The following is a 21,511-nucleotide window of genomic DNA, read 5'->3' on the forward strand; positions in this document are numbered from 1 at the left end:
CTTTGTCAAAATCTGGGAAAATCTCTTCAAACTTTCACTTTTTTCGGCTATTAAAATCACTTTTTGGCACCGTTTTGGACGTTTTTTTTGTTGTTGTTTTTGTAGATACTGTCTCCATATAGTTGGTCCAGTGTAACATCTGTCCTGTCTAAAGCCTTAAAACAAATCCAGTGTTAATACAGACAGCCTATGCTCTGTAAAACTCGTATGTTGCTAGCCTCGGTGGGCCCCTTTGTTTACATACCCTTTGCTAACATACTAGTTTACAGAGCCTAGGCTGTGTATTGACACTGGATTTCATTTCAGCGCACACACAGTACGGACAGGTAGCGGATCATGAGGAGGAGATATTCACTGATTTTGACAAAAAGTGATCTTGACAACAGGCATAATTAACGTAAAGTAAAATGTACACTTAAAAGTCCAGTTTTCAATTGTCCTTCCTGATAACCACAGGGTCGGAGGTTCGATCCCCCGTCTCCCCGCCACATGTCCAAGTGTCCCTGAGCAAGGCACTGAACCCTAAATTGCTCCCGATAGTTAGCCTGCTGCTATCTATGTATGAATGTGTGTGTGAATGGTAACGTGGGAATGGGAACAGGTCTCCCATGAAAAAGAGTCTCTGTCTCAATGGGATTTACCTGTATAATATTCTTTATAAAAAACTTACGACAAGGCCAGGCAAGTGTATTTATATAGCACAATTCAGACACAAGGCCATTCAAAGAAGTGCTTTACAGGGGCAAGATTAAAATACATAACACACATTAGAAAAGCATGAAAGAATGAATACTTACGGTAGCGGATTCTCCCTTGGAGCCGATGGACTTGGCCATCTTGCCCAGGACCTGGTAGCCATCGATGGACGTGTTACCGGCCGCCTTGATCTCCTTCTCTGCCACCTCCTGGCAGTCCACGTTCAGCTTGACACTCGTCGCTGAGACCAAGATATGGAGCTACGGAGAGACACAGAGAGAGAGACACACACACACACACACACACACACACACACACACACACACACACAAACACAAACAGAGAGAGAGAGAGGCAGGAGGGTGTTAAAGGTGAAGTAAGCGGTTTATTTATGTTAATATAAGTGTTAAATCGCTCTTTATTCATACAGTGATCACTTATATAGTGTGCGCGTTTCATAAAGCCGATCTCTCAGTCACTCGCTCTGCATGTAATCGGCAGCGGGTAAAAATCCTTCCCAATGTCTGTTTTGATGGTTTTTATCATGTTTTATCACACTTACGGATCTGAGATGATGCTAGATAACTCGCTGCTTGAAGACCGCAGTGCATTAATGTGGTGACGTAGGGACGAGGGAGGGGACTGCTAACTGCAGTTACTGACGGGAAGTTAGCTAAACTAAACAGGCCTCACTGTTTAATTTTGTTTTATTTTCATGATAACTACAACAAGGAAATTGCAATTTGGTCCAACATACTGGATTGTATGGAAAACTCAAATGGTGTTTTTGGCTTTACGCTCCTTCCTGTGTCTGTGAGCAATCTGGGTTTATTTCTTTTAACGATAAAATGAAACATCAGCTCGTCACACAGTTGGTCGTTCTCCATGTGGCCATTATTAGGGCCCGAGCACCGACCGGTGCGAAGCCCTATTGAAACCGCTAGGATTTTTATTCTTTTTATTATTATTCTTATTTGTAGTCATTTTTGGCACTTTTCACCCCCTTCCATTCATGCATAACTTGAAAAACTTTGCGTACCCATCAGACCTGCAAAAAATTGCAATGTATCAGTGGTTCAGGATTTGATCTCAAAAATTGCGCCCCCTATGGCCAAAAACAGTTTTTCAGGAAATGCATGCTCAAAAATTGGGCTAGAAGCCTGAAATTTTAGGACAACATGTAATGGCCCAAGGCGCACATAAATGCAATTTATATGTCATTAGCCAAAATCAACAGGAAGTCGGCCATGTTGGATTTAGTGCCTAAAATCGCCAAAACCATAATTTCGCATTTCGACGAACTCGTCCTAGAGTTTTTACGCCAGGGACGTCGAACCACTGCTCAAGTACTCAAAACGCTTGCCCGATGTTAGATTGCGAAAAGATTTCAAGATCACAGTAGTACCAGTGATCTATTGGGGGTCAAAGTTGACGTACACATCATAATTAACGAACCTCATGAAACTTGAATTCATCATAACTCAGGCTGTGTTATACCTAGCTACACCAAATTAATAACACAAATGTATCTTTGCAGGCCCCACAAAAAAGCCTCTTGAAGCCCCGCCCCAAAATCAACAGGAATTTTTTTTAAGTGAAATATGTGAATTTCTGGCTCTCAAATCATCAAAATGTTCAAAAATTAATAACTCCTAGCAGGAACATATTTAGAAAAACGACCACTGTAGGGACACTCATCTATCATGGAATATACACCACAAAAATTTTTGTTTGATTCCGAATAACTATGACGAGATGGGAGCCGATATTCGCCAAAATGGCGCCAAAAGTCAGAACTCCACATTACTCTGCAGGATTGCAGAGCAAAGTGGACTCATAACAACTTTTTGTGCAAAAAAAAATATGATAGGGTACGTCCTCCGACATGGAAGATGATATACCCGAAAGCTTGTTTTATCCGGATTAACCGTCTTGCAGCACCGGCTCCACATTCGCCAACAAACATCAAAAACGAACCTCATGAACCCTTTGATTGATCATAACTCAGGCTGTGTTATACTTAGAACCACACAATTTTATACAGCAATGTACAATCTCAGTACAAACATAAAAGCCTCTTGACTCCCCGCCCCAAAATCAACAGGAAGACTTTTATCTTGAAGTATTCGCCAAAAAACATCAAAAACGGACCTCATGAACCCTTTCATTGATCATAACTCATGCTGTCTTACACCTAGATGCCCAATATTTTATACAGAAATGTATAATCCCAGGACAAACAAAAAAGCCTCTTGAAGCCCCGCCCCAAAATCAACAGGAAGACTTTTAAATTGAAATATTCACAATTTTTTCAACTTTTCTCTACATGGACCTATAAAGAAAGGGCTGCACACTAGATGACAGTATTACATTAAGTAGGAAGACATTGCCACCTGCTGGACAATATAAATACTGCATGTTGCTGCATTTACCTACACATCCTACAAACTTGGATCAAATCAAACTCAAAGCAGCTCAGGGAGGTCTAGAGACAGCCACCATGATAGCACTGGAAGCTGGTTCCATTGGCTGAAACGCCTTCGCCGTAGCTTGGCGTCTTCGCCACTAAACAGGAAGTCGCTGTAACTTCACTATTCTCCGTCTGATCATCTCAAAATTGTATATAGTTAATGACACCCAAGGCCTGAGGATGCCCACACGCTAATATTCATATAAAGTGAGAGCGCCACCCGCTGGGCAAAGTAAATATTGCATGTTGGTTATTTAGCTATATGTCCGTCAAACTTTTATCAAATCAACCTCAAAGCAGCTCAGGGAGGTCTACAGACATCCACCGTGATAAAACTGGAAGCTGGTTTCATTGGCTGAAAGGCCTTCGCCATAGCTTGGCGTCTTTTTCACTAAACAAGAAGTCGCTGTAACTTCACTGTACTTTGTCTGATCATCTCAAATTTCTTACTGTTAATGAGACCCAAGGCCTGAGGAAGCCTGCAGGCTAATATTCATACAAAGTGAGAGTGCCACCTGTCAAAACGCCTTCACCGTTGCTTGGCGTCTTCGCCAGTAAACAGGAAGTAGCTGTAACTCCAGTATACTCAGTCTGATCTTCTCAACATTTGATATGCTTAATGAGACCCAAGGCCTGAGTAAGCCCACACAATAATATTAAGAAAAAGTGAGAGCGCCAACTGCTGGGCAAAGTAAATATTGCATGATAGTTATTTACCTTCAAGTCCTACACACTTGATCAAATCAACCTCAAAGCAGCTCAGGGAGGTCTAGAGACAACGATAACACGGGAAGCCGGTTCAATCAGCTCCATGGCCTTAGTAGTTTCTCGGCGTCGTCGCCATGAAGCAGGAAGTCGCTGTAATTTCGCTATGCACTGTCCCACGCGCTCCAAACTTCACCCGCCTGGTAAGAGGCCAGGCCTGAGGTCGTCCTCGCATCCGCATCGAGCGCGTAGCGGCAACTTCCGCGCTTCCAGCGACAGGTATCGCTGTGCCGCGCGCCCCGCAGAGGAGGAGACAGCGGCGCGTTCTCTCACGCGGTCGCCCGGAGCGCCGAGGCCGGCCGGGACGGCGAGCAGCACGGAGGTGCGAGGGCCCGGTCATCACTGCTCGCAGTTTTAATGTTTGTTTGTATTTAAAGCTGCCAAATGCCCCTTTAAAACTACAACTTTAACTGCCATTTATTTTATTTACCGCCGGAAAACATAGAGTTTAAAGACATTACTTCATAGCAAAGACGATCCAAAATGTTTCGGTCTCAAATCCAAATCACTTAAAGACCTACGGTACTTCACCGGTGGGAATATGAAGGTGTATTGAACTCTGAGATCCTATGGAGTATAAATGTGCAAACATTTTACAAACAACTTACAGCAACAAATTAAACTAAATACCTTCATATCCTTTAACCAATTTAAACAAACTATCTTAAATCTGCCAAACTCTACCTGTAACTGTTTTAATTAGGCTATATTGTACTTTCACCCATTTCATTTCATTTTAATTGCTGCCACTCTTCACCACTGTGTAAATGTTTCAATAGTTTTTTTGTTTTTTGTTTTTTCTTCTCTTCACCTGTTGTTGTGTATTTGATGTATTTGCATTGAATATTGTGTATGTATTGTTGTTTTTCCTTGGAATTTGTTTGAACTCGACACCATTGTAAATGAGGGTCACACCTCAATTGGTCTCTCGAGGATAAATAAAAGTTAAATCAAAATGAAAATTTTAGAAATCGGATCATCCTAGCCTGAGAAAAGGCAGAAAGAGTGTTTTATAGTCTCACTGTCTAAGACAAACATGTTCCCATGCTTGACATCACACATGGGAAAATGTAGGGTTTTTTTGATGCATAAAATCCATGTATGTTCAATATATTGATAAAATGAACCCTTCCATTTCAAAGATTTCCTTGCCCCATTACCCCCCCCCCCAAAAAAAAAAATATATAATTCAGCTGCAAATGCATGACATACTTTGGTAGCCAGATATCCCAGAATTCCACAATTGTGTGTGTTTGTGTGTGTGTGTGTGTGTGTGTGTGTGTGTGTGTGTGTGAACCAGAATTCCTTCCTTTCATACACTGGAAAGACATAGCTTACATTACTTTAGCTTTTTTACGGGAAAATAACCCTTGAGTCAGCAGTGGAATTTATGTCCGTAACACAAACACACTCCGACCGTATACAGTATACACCACCATGCATTTCTCCAGACTCACATCTCCCAAGCCACATTTTACTATGATGTCATTTTGCGGTAATCCGTCCGTTACAACAACGTTTTTCCTCGAAGCAGGCCCCTCTAAAAAGCCGTGGAGTGAGTCAGAAAGAGTCAGAAAGAGTCAACGTTGAATTAGGAAAGACCACAGGGGCCGAATGTTGGTCTCAAAAGCATTGGTTTGGTGTTTTGGTCATCGCTTGTGGGCTGATGTCGCCGTCCAGAGTAAATTCAGAGGCATGTTTGAAAGAATGCTGCTGCTGCTGCTGCTGCTGCTTAGCGGAAACACTGACACTGTCCAAGACATACTGTGGGGATTTGTTTCTCTATTTGAGCGTTACCCTGCGTTCCAAATCACATACTTTTTCTTTTTCTTTTTACTACACTACATACTAAAGTACAGAAGAGTTTGAGGGCCACAGGAGAGAAAAAAAAATCAGATAAGGAAGATTTTTCTTTCATTATGTCGAGAAATGTAAAGAATAAAGACGAATACTACAAAATGCTAATGGAGTTAGTGGGGCATTTATGTATTTTCAGCATACTACAATTGACGTGCATGTATTGGGACATCCTAAATCTTTTTCTGGCATACTAAATAGTATGGAAGTATGGGGATTGGAACGCAGGATAGGATGTCAGGCATTTACCTATGGAAGAGGATAAGGGCCAAAAGAGAAGAATTTTTTATTTTTTTTTTCACTATGCACATAGTGGAAATGTGGAGAATAAATATGAGAATTTAAAGGTGAAGTAAGCGATGTATTTACGTTAATATAAGTGTTAAATCGCTCTTTATTCATACAGTGATCACTTACATAATGTGCGCGTTTCATAAAGCCGATCTCTCAGTCACTCGCTCTGCATGTAATCAGCGGGGATCCCACTACTGATAACCAATCAGAAGAGAGAACACTACAAACCGGCACCCGTCTCATATTGGCTCCGGCCTTCGTTGCAGTGCACCCGTGGACCTTTACTGCATGTCATCCCCCCTCTCTCTCTCTCTCTTTCTCTCTCTCTCTCTCTCTCTCTCTCTCTCTCTCTCTCTGTCTCCCCATTTCAACTCTGCACTATCCAATAAAGCTTGAAAAATGCCAAAAAATCATCTTAAAAAAAATTGTATCCGTATGTCACACACACACACACGGAAAAAAGTAGCAGGTAGTGGTTAAGCTTTCAGCGTGTAGCTCTCAACACTTGAAAACTGGACTTGACGGGATGTGAGTTGTGTTTTCCAACAACCACACTGATACAGTCATAGTGAGAAGGAGCCAATATTTAAATAGGATCAGCTCCACGCCAAAAATACTTTTACTCTCTTACAGGCTGCTGGGAAAAAGGAAAGTCTGATAGATTGTTCCTGTAAAACACATACGGATGTATCTGTCTTATGTCGGTCTGTCTGTCTGTCTGTCTGTCTGTCTGTCTGTCTGTCTGTCTGTCTGTCTGTCTGTCTGTCTGTCTGTCTGTCTCTCTCTCTCTCAATCTCTCTCTCTCTCTATCTATCTGTCTCTCTCTCTCTCTATCTATCTATCTATGTCTCTCTCTCTGTCTCTCTCTCTCTCTCTCTCTCTCTCTTGTGGATTATGAATAATACCAGAATTTACAGGCACCAGACCCGCCAGAATAAAGGCAACATTATTCATTCATTCATTTTGTAAAGCAATAGTGTGTAACTTCAGTCGCCCCCATGAGGAATTCTGAGTAATGGTTGGAGCAGGATTTTGCAGATCCGTCCAGTGCAAACATGCTGATGTCACAAACCTTGAAATCTTTCCTCAACAATTTAGCAGTGAATCTGGCGTCATAACAGACCCACACATACATAACTGCAGTTTTACACTTTAAAGCGCTCTGATAACCTGGTCTAAAATACTGAGACCAGAAGAATCTAAACCAGATTTCTATCATGCAACTTACTCCCCAACAACAATTAGCCTACATAGTGAGAAGGATTTTTTTTAATGGTTTTGGGTTAACAGAGACTGTTAAAGCAAGACTTTCTCTAAATCATACAAGTGTGTGTCAGCGAGTTCAAAACGCCAATCAATCTAAAAAAAACAGAAATGTAGGTCATCCCGAGGAACTGACAGGCTTTTAAATCACCCAGTCCACTTATCTTTACGGTTGTCGGAGAGAGTGAACGTGTCAAAAGTTCAAGTATTATGACAGGCCTGTGCCCTTGACAACGGGCTGCTTTATTGGCCCTGACCTCTGAGCCCTGTGGAGGAATTCCAACCCTTAAGGGGTGATTTAGCAGCACTTTCTCTTCCTACCTTAAGATCCTAAGGGCGTAAATTTACTAAGTGAACGTTTGAGTGTGTTAAAACAAGTGCAAACTGGATTTCACCTGCAAAAAAAAAAAAAAAAAAGCTGATCTACTAACATGCCCCTGCCTTCCGAATCTCATACTCTTTCTTTTTTCTATTCTACATACTACATCCGAAGATACAAATAATCTAGTTAGGATGCAGTAGGCATACTATTGTGACATACTTTTACTTATTTATTTCATCATAACATTGCGCCTTGATCTTGCCTCTCGCTTTTATATCCGTCTCATCCCCGTTTGTTTTCATGCGGAGGCTCCGTTGATGTGTCGTCACTTCAGGTTCGCACTGGATTGTGGGTCAGAATCGCCCAAATAGGATGCAGTTTTCAACACTAAAAATCTTGGCCGGAGGAAGTAGGACATCCGGGTCTTTCTAACCATCCTAAATCTGGCCAAAAGAATCGGGAAATCCTAAATCTTTTTTCTACCATACTAAATAGTAGATATCAGTGAATATCTCCTCAGGATATGCTACCTGTCTTAAAAAATGTAATCCAGTGTTGCAAGGGGCCACCTTTTGTTTACATTTACATACCAGCTATAGGATGTGTATTAACACCAGATATTTTTTCAGCGCAGACAGAGGAGGAGATATTTAGTGATTGGCATTTTGACAACAGACATTCACCAAAACATCTGACATCACCTTTAACGATCTCTCTTTAGATGTCAATAACCTCTGTCCCAAACTATATCATATTTCAACCTAAATCACTGACAGTCCCTTATATTAGTGAAAGTTCACTGAGTTGACTTTTAAAGCAGATGCTGATGCCTGCTGGGGGGAGGGGGGGTGAACCACACAATTCCCCCCACGGTCGGTTGGCTAGCAAAGGCAAGACCAACCCTGCGTTCCAAATCACATACTCTTTCTTCTTACTACACTACATACTAAAGTACAGAAGAGTTTTAGGGCCACAGGAGAGAAAAAAAAATCAGATAAGGACGATTTTTTTTTCATTATGTTGAGAAATGTCAAGAATAAAGACGAATACTCCAAAATGCTATTGGAGTTAGTGGGGCATTTATGTATTTTCAGCATACTACAATTGGCTTGCATGTATTTGGACATCCTAAATCTTTTTTCTGGCATACTAAATAGTATGGAAGTATGGGGATTGGAACGCAGGGCAAGGGGGAATGGATAGACGGATGTAGCAGAAGCCCCCCCCCCCCCCCCCCCCCTCCTTGCTGGCTCTCCTCCTAAGCTATGATGTAATTGTTTAATAGCGCTGACCCAATACTTTCCAGACTAGAGTCCAGTTGCAGTGCATTTTCTATGGTCTCCCCCACACACGCAGAAGAAAAGCCAGAGTTAAGATCTTTACTTCATTTTTACAACATTTCACACACACACACACACACACACACACACACACACACACACACACACACACAAACACTTTTTCATTTAGTCCAAGGATTTTACAGAACAGATTTTTTGGATAAAGCCGTTGTTAATTTTTATAAATTGAAACAATACTATGTACAGGTCTTAAAAATGCATTTTCTGCATGTTTTTAAGAAGAAAGTGTATCATTGATCAGGAAGTTAGCAGCATATGAACAAATCCTTCTGTTATAACCTTCAGAATAGACCTCAGAATGATTATGGAGAGTTAAATTTCGATAAGATTTTTTGTTTCAGCGTATTGGAAAAAAACTAATGTTCAGATAATGTCCGTTGAAGATGGTTGTATATGAGAAATATACAGACGCAAACAGACAAGGTTTAGTCAAATTAACACCTGGATGTACATTTTGAACCTTTGATTTATACTAGACGGAAAGAAAACATATTATGGAATAAAAAAAGCCAAAATAATCAAAATTGACCAAAACTAAAAAAAAACAATGTTTTTGTTTATAGCGCTTTAAGCCACGCCACTTTAACTTGATTCAGACTGTCTATTGATCATTTTATAACATTCTTCCTCAGTCCATCAGTCAGTGTGTTTGCATGCAGACTCATAATCGGGTAAATAAACGAATAAGACTTCAACAGGACTTGTAAAATGCATGTAAACACCTTTATCCGATCTACTTCGCACACAAATCGGCACATTAACGGACAAGCGAAGTCGGATAAGAACACCTAGATAACTCGTTCATAGTCGGCATTCTACCTGCATGTATACAGGATCGCATATCGGTGTTTGCGTTCTGCGCTTGCTCGAGAATCCCTGTCTAGGATTTCACAAGGAAGTGGAGGGAGACGACATAATAAATAGTAGGGTGGTTGCCAGAAGGGAACCGGACGTGGCTCTTTAACCACTTGTTGAAAGGGCTACAGCGCCACCTAGCATAGCGGAGTCAGCCATGCTCCGGCCATTTATCGAACATTTCAAAGGCCATGTATACTCAGACAAGTGACGCGGTCCGTTCGAGTGGCAAGTTCAGTATATGTCTTAATCCAATCTAGTTGTCCCATGGAAACGCACTGAGTGACCTTATAACTGTATGTTATTAAAGCTGGGGTATGTGATTTCTGATTGGACAAAATTAACATGAGCGGTACACTTTGACCAATTAGAGCGAGGCTCCGATTCTCTGTTCTTATTGGCTGTTGGGACTGTCCATTCACTTTGGCACCGAGGTTGTTGGTGTAGAGCGTGTCAGGGAGGGACCATAGGGGAGGGACCAAAGAGAACAAGTGGAGCGGTTGAGGTATTTGGATTCAAATCTCTATCCCAACTGCTATTTTCTCCCCAAATCCTCCACCCCAGCTTTAAGCAGTGACCTTATAACTGTATATTATTGATGAAATATAACACCCATGGCCTAGTCCTTTTTACACAACCTGCACCATCTGTTTGACCGACTAAACTCATAACTTCTTCAGGGAACACGTCTGTAGTTTCATGTGTGGATCTCTCACTGTAATATACAACACATTTGGAATCTCAGGCATCCGCGGTATCTAGTCTGACCCCAGGACAGCCAGGGAGAACAAAGCAGGAATATATTCGATTGATGTGTCCACGCGATTGGCCACTAAAATATGTTCAATTCAATTCAAACATTATACTCCAAAATGCTATTGGAGTTAGTGGGGCATTTATGTATTTTCAGCACACTACAGTTGACGTGCATGTATTGGGACATCCTAAATCTTTTTCTGGCATACTAAACAGTAGGGAAGTGTGGGGATTGGACCGCAGGGGTTGTTTATTTTTTTACCTTGTGGAAGCTTCCGTGGAATATCCTCTTGACCGGCTCGCTGTCGAACGTGACTCTCTGTGTCTCACCACGCTCGTCTTTGTTGTAGAAGGAAACAGTTTGTTTGGAGGCTGAGAGAGAGAGAGAGACAGAGAGACAGAGAGAGATGAATGAACAACACACACACACACAATGAATGAACAACACACACACACACAATGAATGAACAACACACACACACACACACAATGAATGAACAACACACACACACACACACACACACACACACACACATGGGCATTACTTAGATTACTGAGTTCAGCGATAAAATAAACTGACTCCGGGCGCTCCGGTGGCGTAGTGGATACTAAAGATGGCATCATTCACCACTGCCTCAAGTCTTTCCACAATATCAAGTGATGAGGTGAAGATGTATTTAGTTATTTATTCTATAGTACTTCTTCTTCTTCTTGGTCTTCCAACAGGTGCATTCCCCCAGGACGCCCACTATATATAAAAATGCATATGGCCATTATGTTTGTATGTTTATTCTGTGCTACTGTAGAAACATGGCGGTGCAACATGGCGGCCTCAGCACCCGCCTCCTAGATATAAAAGGCTCATTCTAAGGTCATAAAGAAACAACTTTTATTTTCAAGCGATTGTGCACTAATTAAAACATACTAATGAATATTATATTCCATATTAAGCACGTCTGTTGTGCAAAATGCCTATAAAATATACACACTGCACCTTTAATTTTTGTTTGTTTGTTTCATCCTGAATAGCATCTAACTCTTATTGTCGTCCGTGTGTCGTTATGTAAAAAAAAAAAAACTCACACACACACACACACACACAACGAATAAACAACACACACACACACACACACACACGCACACACACGCGTAATAACTCTTATTGTCGTCCGTGTGTCGTTATGCAAAAAAACCCATCCAGCTATCTCCTCTTCCCCTCATGTCTATCGAAGCTGACAGGCCCAAACCAAAGCTTTACGAGGAACAGCTGAGCTCGCGTTGACACGGGGGTGTAGCGGTGAAAACGGAGTCTGTTTCGGTTATCAGCCGGGGACCAAAGCAAAGCCGCCTGAAGGCCCAACAGCCGCATCATTAAGACCCACTCAAGTCTGTACCACACAATGAGACACAGCTGCTCCACATCCCCTCACACACACACACACACATAGAGACACACACAGGGACGCACACACATAGACACAGAGACGCACACAGACACACACACACACACAGAGACACACACACATAGACACAGAGACACACACATAGACACAGAATAGACACAGAGACGCACATAGACACACACACAGGGACACACACACATAGAGACACACACACAGGGACGCACACATATTACAGACACACACAGACACACACACACACACATAGACACAGAGACGCACATAGACACACACACATGGAATCACACATGGACACAGAGACACACACACACATAGGGAGAAACACATAGACACACACATTACAGACACACACACACACACACACACACACACAGAGACGCACACAGAAACACACAACATGGACACACGCACAGAGAAGCACACATGCTCACACAAGGACAAACACACACACACACACACACACAGACATACAGAGACACACAGAGAAGCATGCACACACACACACACACACATACAGAGTTGTGAACACACACAATACAGACACAAAGACGCATTACAGACACCGACACACATTACCGCATTTATCTGCCGGCATCCTTCTCTATCCAGACACACAGACAGACACACACTCAGAGACACACACACACACACACACACACACACACACACACACACACGCGCACACACACACGCACACACACACACACAGCCCTGGGGAGGATTATGTAGAGATTAGTGTATTTACAGTCAATAGTGACGCCGGTCTCGGGCTTGTCATCCTTGCTGGAGATCTGCCAGATGTCGAAGGCCTCGGACGGCGAGTCGGGCAGAAGACGGAACATCATGATGATGGTGTAGGACTGAGGGAGGCCGTCTGGGTGGATCTCTCTGGTGGGAAGGAAGGAAGAGAGTGAGTGAGTGAGGGAGGGAGGGAGGGAGGGAGTGAGGGAGTGAGGGAGGGAGGGAGGGAGGGAGGAAGGGAGGGAGGGAGGGGGGTAGGGAGGGAGGGAGGGAGGGAGGGAGGGAGTGAGTGAGTGAGTGAGGGGGGGAGTGAGTGAGTGAGGGAGTGAGTGAGTGAGTGAGTGAGGGAGGGAGGGAGGGAGGGAGTGAGGGAGGGAGGGAGGGGGGGGACGAGTGAGTGAGTGAGGGAGTGAGTGAGGGAGGAAGGGAGGGAGGGAAGGAGGGAGGGAGGGAGGGAGGGAGGGAGTGAGTGAGGGAGGGAGGGAGGGAGTGAGGGAGGGAGGGAGGGAGGGAGGGAGGGAGTGAGTGAGTGAGTGAGGGAGGAAGGGAGGTAGGGAGGGAGGGAGGGAGGGGGGGAGGGAGTGAGGGAGTGAGGGAGGGAGGGAGGGAGGGAGGGAGGGAGGGAGGGAAGGAGGGAGGGAGTGAGTGAGTGAGTGAGTGAGTGAGTGAGGGAGGGAGGGAGGGAAGGAGGGAGGGAATGAGTGAGGGAGGGAGGGAGGGAGGGAGGGAGTGAGGGGGGGAGGGAGTGAGTGAGTGAGTGAGTGAGGGAGGGAGGGAAGGAGGGAGGGAAGGAGTGAGTGAGTGAGGGAGGGAGGGAGGGAGGGAGGGAGGGAGGGAGGGAGTGAGGGAGGGAGGGAGGGGGGGGACGAGTGAGTGAGTGAGTGAGTGAGTGAGGGAGGGAGGGAGTGAGTGAGGGAGTGATGGAGGGAGGGGGGAGGGAGGGAGTGAGTGAGTGAGTGAGTGAGGGAGGGAGGGAGGGAAGGAGGGAGGGAGTGAGTGAGGGAGGGAGGGAGGGAGGGAGTGAGGGAGGGAGTGAGGGAGGGAGGGAGGGAGGGAGTGAGTGAGTGAGTGAGTGAGGGAGTGAGGGAGGGAGGGAGGGAGTGAGTGAGGGAGTGAGGGAGGAAGGGAGTGAGTGAGTGGGGGGGGGAGGGAGTGAGTGATGTGAGTGAGTGAGGGAGGGAGTGAGGGAGGGAGGGAGGGAGGGAGGGAAGGAGGGAGTGAGTGAGTGAGGGAGGGAGGAAGGGAGGGAGGGAGGGAGGGAGGGAGGGAGTGAGGGAGGGAGGGAGGGAGGGAGGGAGGAGGGACGAGTGAGTGAGTGAGTGAGTGAGGGAGGGAGGGAGGGGGGGGACGAGTGAGTGAGTGAGTGAGTGAGTGAGTGAGTGAGTGAGTGAGTGAGTGAGTGAGTGAGTGAGTGAGTGAGTGAGTGAGTGAGTGAGTGATTGAGTAAGTAAGTAAGTAAGTAAGTAAGCACTTTACAGGGTTCCAGGTTCTATTCATTCACACACAGTCATACCGGTGGTGGTAAACTACGATAGTAGCCACGGAAGGGTGGCTGCCATTCAGCGCCAACGGCCCCTCCGACCACCACCTCAAACATACAGCAGTCATACACATTCACACGAGGCAAGGTGGGTGAAGTGTCTTGCCCAAGGACACAACAACCATGACACAAGTGGCAGGGCGGGGAATGAACCGCCAACCTTTCGATCTGAGTAAAAACAACTAGCGATGCGACGGATATATTAGCAAAAGGCCCAACATTATGATGAAATAAGTAAGTAAAATTATTTCAAAATTGTAGCATGTTAACTTGATCGTTTTTATGATCAGCTGTAGTATGTAGAATAGTAAAAAAGAATATGCGATTTGGAACGCAGGGCCGGTTTTCAATTGGCTATGCACCCAGTGAACCTAGTAGGAAGTTAATAGTGTGAAAGTGCTTCATAGTTGACTCAAACACTGCTTTAAAAGGCGGATATTTCCCCCCCATAGAGGGACCATATAATCCAGTGACCCAGTTTGTCTAGCTCACAGCTGGGCCGGACGCTTGTGAGTGACTTGAACAACTTGTGAAGTGTTCAGAGAGTAAACAGTGATGACACACACACACAGCTTCAAGGAGAAATGCCTCAAGTCCTGCATAGTTTAGAGGGTTTAGCTCTACACACTTTGACCGGAGAATGTCCACAACTTTTTTGCTTTCCGCATCTCCCCTCTCAAGTTCCCACACTCCAGAGGGGGTCAGAGCGCAGGGTCAGCCGCAGTACAGCGCCCCTGGAGCAGTTTTGGGGTTAAGTGTCTTGCTCAAGGACACAATGGTAGAGATGGTGGGCACCGTAGATGTAATACCAGCCTCTGCTAGGTTTACAACTAACACCCTCCTGTCCGTTTCCGGGGATCGAACCAGAGACCTCATGGTTACTGGGAGGAGGAGGAACCAGAGACCTCATGGTTACTGGGAGGAGGAACCAGAGATCTCATGGTTACTGGGAGGAGGAACCAAAGACCTCATGGTTACTGGGAGGAGGAACCAGAGACCTCATGGTTACTGGGAGGAGGAACCAGAGACCTCATGGTTACTGGTCGAACACCTTTCCTCTAGGCAATCCTACCACCCGATGACCTTTTTCAAATATTTATCATGTTTTTGTCGAGAGAACAGACTTACGTTGAAGGCTGGGTGAGGTAAGCGTTCTTGTGCAGCCTGTAAGCGGTGTAGCTGTTGAAGGACCCGGGCTCCATGGAAACTCCTTTGGTGTAACTGTAGGTCTTCTCTGTCAGGTTGAAAGCCTCCAGCATTCTGAAGCCTGGAACAAAAAAAAAAAAAACACAAAACAAAAAAAACAAGATTTGGAATAGAATAGAATAGAATAGAATAGAATAGAATAGAATAGAATATAATAGAATAGAATAGAATAGAAGCTGTATTTGTCATTGCCTTGAATAGAGTGTATTAACACAACGAAATTCAAGGTGCGACTGTCTTTATCTTCCTTCGTACACAGTAAATTCCCCAGTGTTAAATATGCAGTGTCAAACTCCATTAACTCTATCTGAGTTAATATAACAACAGCTGGAGTAGAATGCCTCCTAGTGTTGGTGTCAATTTCGGTAGTTAAAAAACGGGGTGTAGAAAGTACTCTATAAGGCTTTACACTATACAGTGTATTTTTAACTCTATTTTGAGTTAATTTAACTCTAAAATTGTAACACTTTGAAGAGAGTTAATTTAACTCCAATTCTGAGTGGGACCAAATACACTCGGAAATGGTGTTAAATTGAACTCTTTTAGTGTTATTTTAACACTTCAAAATTTACTGTGTAGGTCAAACAAAAGCTACATGTCACAGCTTAAAGACACACTATTGGCTTTAAAACAAAATAAAAAATAAAAATACTAAAGATTTCAGGTAAAATTTCAGGCAATACACTGCAGGCAAAACCTTCCATAACGTATGTTCCGTAAAAACTTTGGAATCTAATACTGTACAGTTGTAAAAATAAATGTCCAAGATTTTTACTCTGGCCTTATCCAACATATTAATCTAGATACCATCTTTTGCCTTTTTTTTTGAAAATAAATGCAAATTAACACATAATTAATTAGATATTGCCACTTTTTCACATTTATTCAAAATTTCTGAAAAAGCTGTCATTTTTTTTTTTTTTTTTTTTTTTTTTTTTTTACCTTTATTTATTCAGGTATATCCCATTGAGTCCGAAGACTCTTTTGCAAGGGAGACCTGTTCCCATTTACACGTTACCATTCACACACACATTCATACACCGATAGCAGGCTAACTATCGACATTCACACGAGGCAAGGTGGGTGAAGTGTCTTGCCCAAGGACACAACAACTATGACACAGGTGGCAGGGCGGGGATCGAACCTCCAACCCTTTGATCATCGGCCGACCCGCTCTACCAACTGAGCCACAGTCGCCCTGTCATACATACAACATAAAATTTCAATGTAATTAATTAACTGGCAAAGTTTTGTGATGATATCTATAAGTTCAAATGTGTAACACTATTTACCTGCAGTGTCTGGCACCTTTAAGGACAGTAGTAATTTAAAGTTTTAGTAAAAGACGATATTCAGCTTCCAAAGTGATTGTTTGCACTTACCAGGTGAAGTGAATCCATTCAGGAAGATCAATGGACAAGCTGTGGAACGAGAAACAAAAGAAAATTTTTACCACAAATTCATCAACAATGTCTTTGCTATTATACTATACAGCTCCAGAAAAAACAAGAGACCAGTCTGGATTTTTCTTAAATCTTCATCTCTACATAACTTATTTAAAATGCTCTTAAATGACAAAAAATTTATTGGAATTTGGTAGAAATGTTGTCAGTAGTTTATATTGTAAAACCAAAATGTTCATTTTACTCAAACATATATGGCTATAAATAGTCAAACGAGAGACACTGAACATTTGGAGTGGTCTCTTCATTTTTTTTTCCAGAGCTGCATATTATAATGTGGCACACACAAGTTGCAACTTCACCAGAAGAATGCCAAACACACACGCACACACACACACACACACACACACACACACACACACACACACACACACACACACACACACACACACACACACACATTGAGAGATGAACCCATACGTACTAGATGTTGCTGTTTCACATATGAAGGTGATGAGGTTTTCTTTGATGGTGTCGAAGGCGTCAAAGTCGTCGACCACAAACACGTGTCTCTCGCTCGGTTTGCTGCCGATCTCCTGCAACTCACTGAAGTCAACGTCAGCCACTCCGATGGCGAACACACTGAAACCTGCAGATAGCACACAGATAGACAGGCAGAATAGAATATAACAAATTGGTGGGCTTTTAAGGAGAAAAAACAGTAGACAAATGATCCTAAAATTATTGTAACAGTCCATATGCAGCTAGAAATATTGAAAAATAAAAGATAATACTTAAGCGGGTTAAGGAAAATGCATTATTTCCATTAACAGACTTAAAGCTGGGGTAGGTAACTTTTTCACTGTACTATTTGAAAAAATTGTCATATTAGCCGTTCAGCTATATGTCGGTGAAGTGGTCTGAGAATATCTACTCATCACTTTGCTCTCCCCTGCCTTTGTGTGCCGCCCCCAAAAATTGCCACCGCTCATGTACACTTTGACCAATCAGAGCGAGGCTCCGATTCTCCGTTCTTATTGGCTGTTGGGACTGTCACGTTAGCTTGTGCATAGCGCCGTTACCTGCATGCTGCAGATTGGCGGCGCTCTTCTTGACCTCGTCCTGAGAGCGTCCGTCTGTGATGGCCACCACCACTTTGGGAACGTTCCTCCTCATTCCGTTCTCCACAGAAAAGGCTTTTTCATACGTGTGTTTCAGAGCCGCTCCTGCAAACACAGACACAAACTGGGTCAGAAACACAAACTCACACAATTCAAAAATCTATTTTTGGTAATTGTCAATTATTTTAAACTTTTTTCAATTTTAAAAAAGTTTTAAAAAATTCGTTTTTTTCCTAATGTGTAATAAATAAAGATTAACAAAACATCTGACTATCTTTGTGACAATGCAGTTGTTATAATACCCCAACCTGTGTTGTTGTTGCGTCTTCGGTAGGGGGTGATGTGGTAAAATCAATTTTTTTTTTCATTTGTAAATTCGTATGTAACTCTATATGACGGATTTTGCTAGCTGTTTTTAAACCTTGACCTGATACTGGCCCATTCCTACACAATGCCTTGTGCTGTTTTTTCAACCTGTCTTAGTGTTGCCTCCTCTGTAGGGGATGTGGCACTCATATTATTAGAATATCATGGAAAATAAATTGGAATTGAGTCAATAATTCATGCAAAAGGGGCCCAAACCAATAACTGAGTACATATGCATGATTATACTATATACATATCTGTGTTTCCCCACCTGTCTTGGTGTTGCCTCCTCGGTAGGGGATGAGGTAGAGTGAGGACATGGCCACTCCTTTGTCTTGATAAGCGTTCAGTCGGAACTCTGTCTTCGCTCCGTCGCTGAACTGGACAAATGAAACCTGTTTGGAAAGTCACAACACTGACGTTAGCCGCAAGTCATTAATGGGAATGCTCTGAATGGCTATATCAGGATTCTTGAGAAATCTCAGTAGTGACATTATTAAAAACCCTGAACCTTGTTTTATTCTAAAGACTACTGACATTTTAAATGTGTTCATTTTACTCCTTTACCTTTAAATAGTAAAACATAGAGACACTGATGAGTTGTTAAATGTCTGCAACACTCACGTGAAAAAATTAGTTTTTAACGGTTCAAATAACCATTTAATTACGTTTTTTTTTCTTTATTTTTGTTACAGTAAAACATATATTTGCTGAAAATAAATAAATATCCCCATGTTATGTGCCATGATGTTTGAATTATGCAAATTAAAAAGAAAAAACCAGCTCATCTCTGCCCTGCTATTGGCTATTGGCTCTCACCTGCATTCCTGACTGTCCAACGACATCGAAGGCTCCGATCACGCCGGACACAAACTGAACCACTTTGGTGAAGCTGTCCTCGCCGATGCTCCAGGATCCATCGATCAGGAACACCAGGTCTGCTTTGGCGCCTTTGCAAACTAAAGGCGGGAAAATAGAAATGAAAGAATTTGAGAAAAAGACAATATGCAGTGGTTAAAGAAAGTACTCCACCGCAGTACTTAAAGGAATACTTCACCCGGCGTTCTATCATTATAAAATCTCAATTATAATATAATGAATGAGGTTTTTCTTCCCTCAGTCTTCCCTCAGTCTTCCCTTGGCCCAGCTGTCCTGTTAATCCTTACCCTACATTTTACCATGTGTGATGTCACATATGGGAAAATTTAGGGTTAGACAGTGAGACCATAAAACTAAAAAAAATATAATACAAAGTTGTTAAATGTCTGCAACACAGGTCTGCTGCAGAAAAATATACAGTCAATAATATGGAGCTTCAAGGTTCCAACGGGCAATATGCAGTGGTGGACAATGTACTTAAAGACCTACTTCACCTGTGGAAATATGAAGGTGTGTTGAACTCTGAGATCCTATGTAGTATAAATATGCAAACATTTTAGAAATCGGTCCATCCTAGCCTGAGAAAAGGCAGAAAGAGTGTTTTATGGTCTCACTGTCTAACCCTACAGTTTGCCCAGTTGTGATGTCACAACTGGGCAAACTGTAGGTTTAGAGAGTATAGATAAACCTGCTCAAATATTACTCAACTACAAGTAAAAGTTGCTCAGTCACATTTTTACTCAAGTTAAACTACCAAAGTATTTGCTTTTAAAAATATTTAAAGGTGGAGTCTGCGATTATGGAGAACGCTTGTAGTCAAAATCACTTATTGTCAAAATCAGTGAATATTTCCTCACGATCCGCTACCTGTCCGTACTGTGTGTGCACTGGACAAGAAACAGTGTTAATGCACAGCCTAGGCTCTGTAAACTGGCACGTAACCAAAGGGTGTGTTATAACAAAGAGGCTCACCATAGCTAGTAACATGCCCATTTACAGAGCCTAGGCTATATGTATTTTCAGCGCACAGACAGGTATAGCGGATCGTGAGGAGATATTCACTGATTTTGACGAAAAGTGATTTTGACAAGAATGGCTGACTCCACCTTTAAGATCAAGATTCATTACTTAACCACTTTAGTCCGTGACTGACTGTCCACCACTGGCAATATACAGCTCTGGAAAAAAATAAGAGACCACTCTAAATGTTCAATGTCTCTTGTTTTACTATTTAGAGGCATATGTTTTAGTAGAATGAACATTTAGAGTTTATAATATAAACTACTGACAACATTTCTACCAAATTCACAATAAAAATATTGTCATTTAGAGCATTTTCACTAAGTTATGTAGAGATAAAAGATTTAAGAAAAATCCAGACTGGTCTCTTCATTTTTTCCGGGGGCTGTATAAGACCTTGTGTAACAAAATCACACAAAAAACACCAGCAGAGAAAATGGCATCTTCACACGGCAATAAATGATTGTTTGCGAGGCGGAGAGCATAAAAATAAAAAGCGTGCAGCTGAAGGTATGCAACAAAAACAAAACGATCCAGGGGAAAACGATGATGTGATGGTGCCACGGATAGTAATTATGGGTTTTGTTCACACAGATAAAAAAAAAAAGACAAAAAAAAAACGAGCTTGAACATTTGGTGACCAGATTTGGGGTTTTTGAAAGTGAGCTCTCTCTTAATAGGTTCCTTCTCTCGGACGGAAACAAAATCTCGGGGCGAAGAAAAAAGGGAATAATCTTTGCCTTATGCGATACTACACACTTTGGAACCCTTACCTCCTTTTTCCTCCCAGTAAAGTAGATTTTATAAACAACTTCTTTTGCACAACACAAAGACACAAACACAGATTTTTTTTTTCTCGCACAGGTCTGTCTGTGCTTTTTCTTCAACACCTTCAGCTGTTGGTTTTTCTTGAGGAGTGAGTGTGTTCCTCTCTCTCTACATCTGTACATGTGGAAGATATTAAATCCCACTGCTGGCACGGGGTCAGTGTTTCAGACCGCAGCCTCGGCCAAAACACGATGCATCGAGAGGAGAGGGCTTTCCAATCGGAGCTAGAAAGAAACAGACTCGACCTTTTTCACTGCTAAGATCATCCCATTTGTTTCTTAAAGGAAAATCACTATTATAATATAATTAATGAAGTTTTTCTCCCCTCAGTCTTCCATCAGTCTTCC

At 42.7% G+C, this 21,511-nt stretch overlaps 1 protein-coding gene across 4 annotated transcripts in view; it reads right to left on the reverse strand.

The window, feature by feature from the left end:
• col12a1b (collagen, type XII, alpha 1b) overlaps nt 1-21,511 on the reverse strand; it is a 184,809-nt gene that overhangs the window by 28,723 nt on the left and 134,575 nt on the right. For all 4 annotated transcript variants that reach the window (XM_080048160.1, XM_080048159.1, XM_080048158.1 and 1 more), the window contains 9 exons: nt 19,257-19,396; nt 18,709-18,832; nt 18,033-18,176; nt 17,435-17,599; nt 16,930-16,968; nt 15,470-15,608; nt 12,806-12,948; nt 10,902-11,011; nt 798-956 (listed from right to left, as the gene is read on the reverse strand). In XM_080048160.1, the coding sequence (XP_079904286.1) occupies nt 798-956; nt 10,902-11,011; nt 12,806-12,948; nt 15,470-15,608; nt 16,930-16,968; nt 17,435-17,599; nt 18,033-18,176; nt 18,709-18,832; nt 19,257-19,396 (1,163 nt within the window). The remainder of the gene's footprint in view (nt 1-797; nt 957-10,901; nt 11,012-12,805; nt 12,949-15,469; nt 15,609-16,929; nt 16,969-17,434; nt 17,600-18,032; nt 18,177-18,708; nt 18,833-19,256; nt 19,397-21,511) is intronic.

Source organism: Ammodytes marinus, assembly GCF_949987685.1.
Source record: "Ammodytes marinus genome assembly, chromosome: 19".
NCBI classification, from domain to species: domain Eukaryota; kingdom Metazoa; phylum Chordata; class Actinopteri; order Uranoscopiformes; family Ammodytidae; genus Ammodytes; species Ammodytes marinus.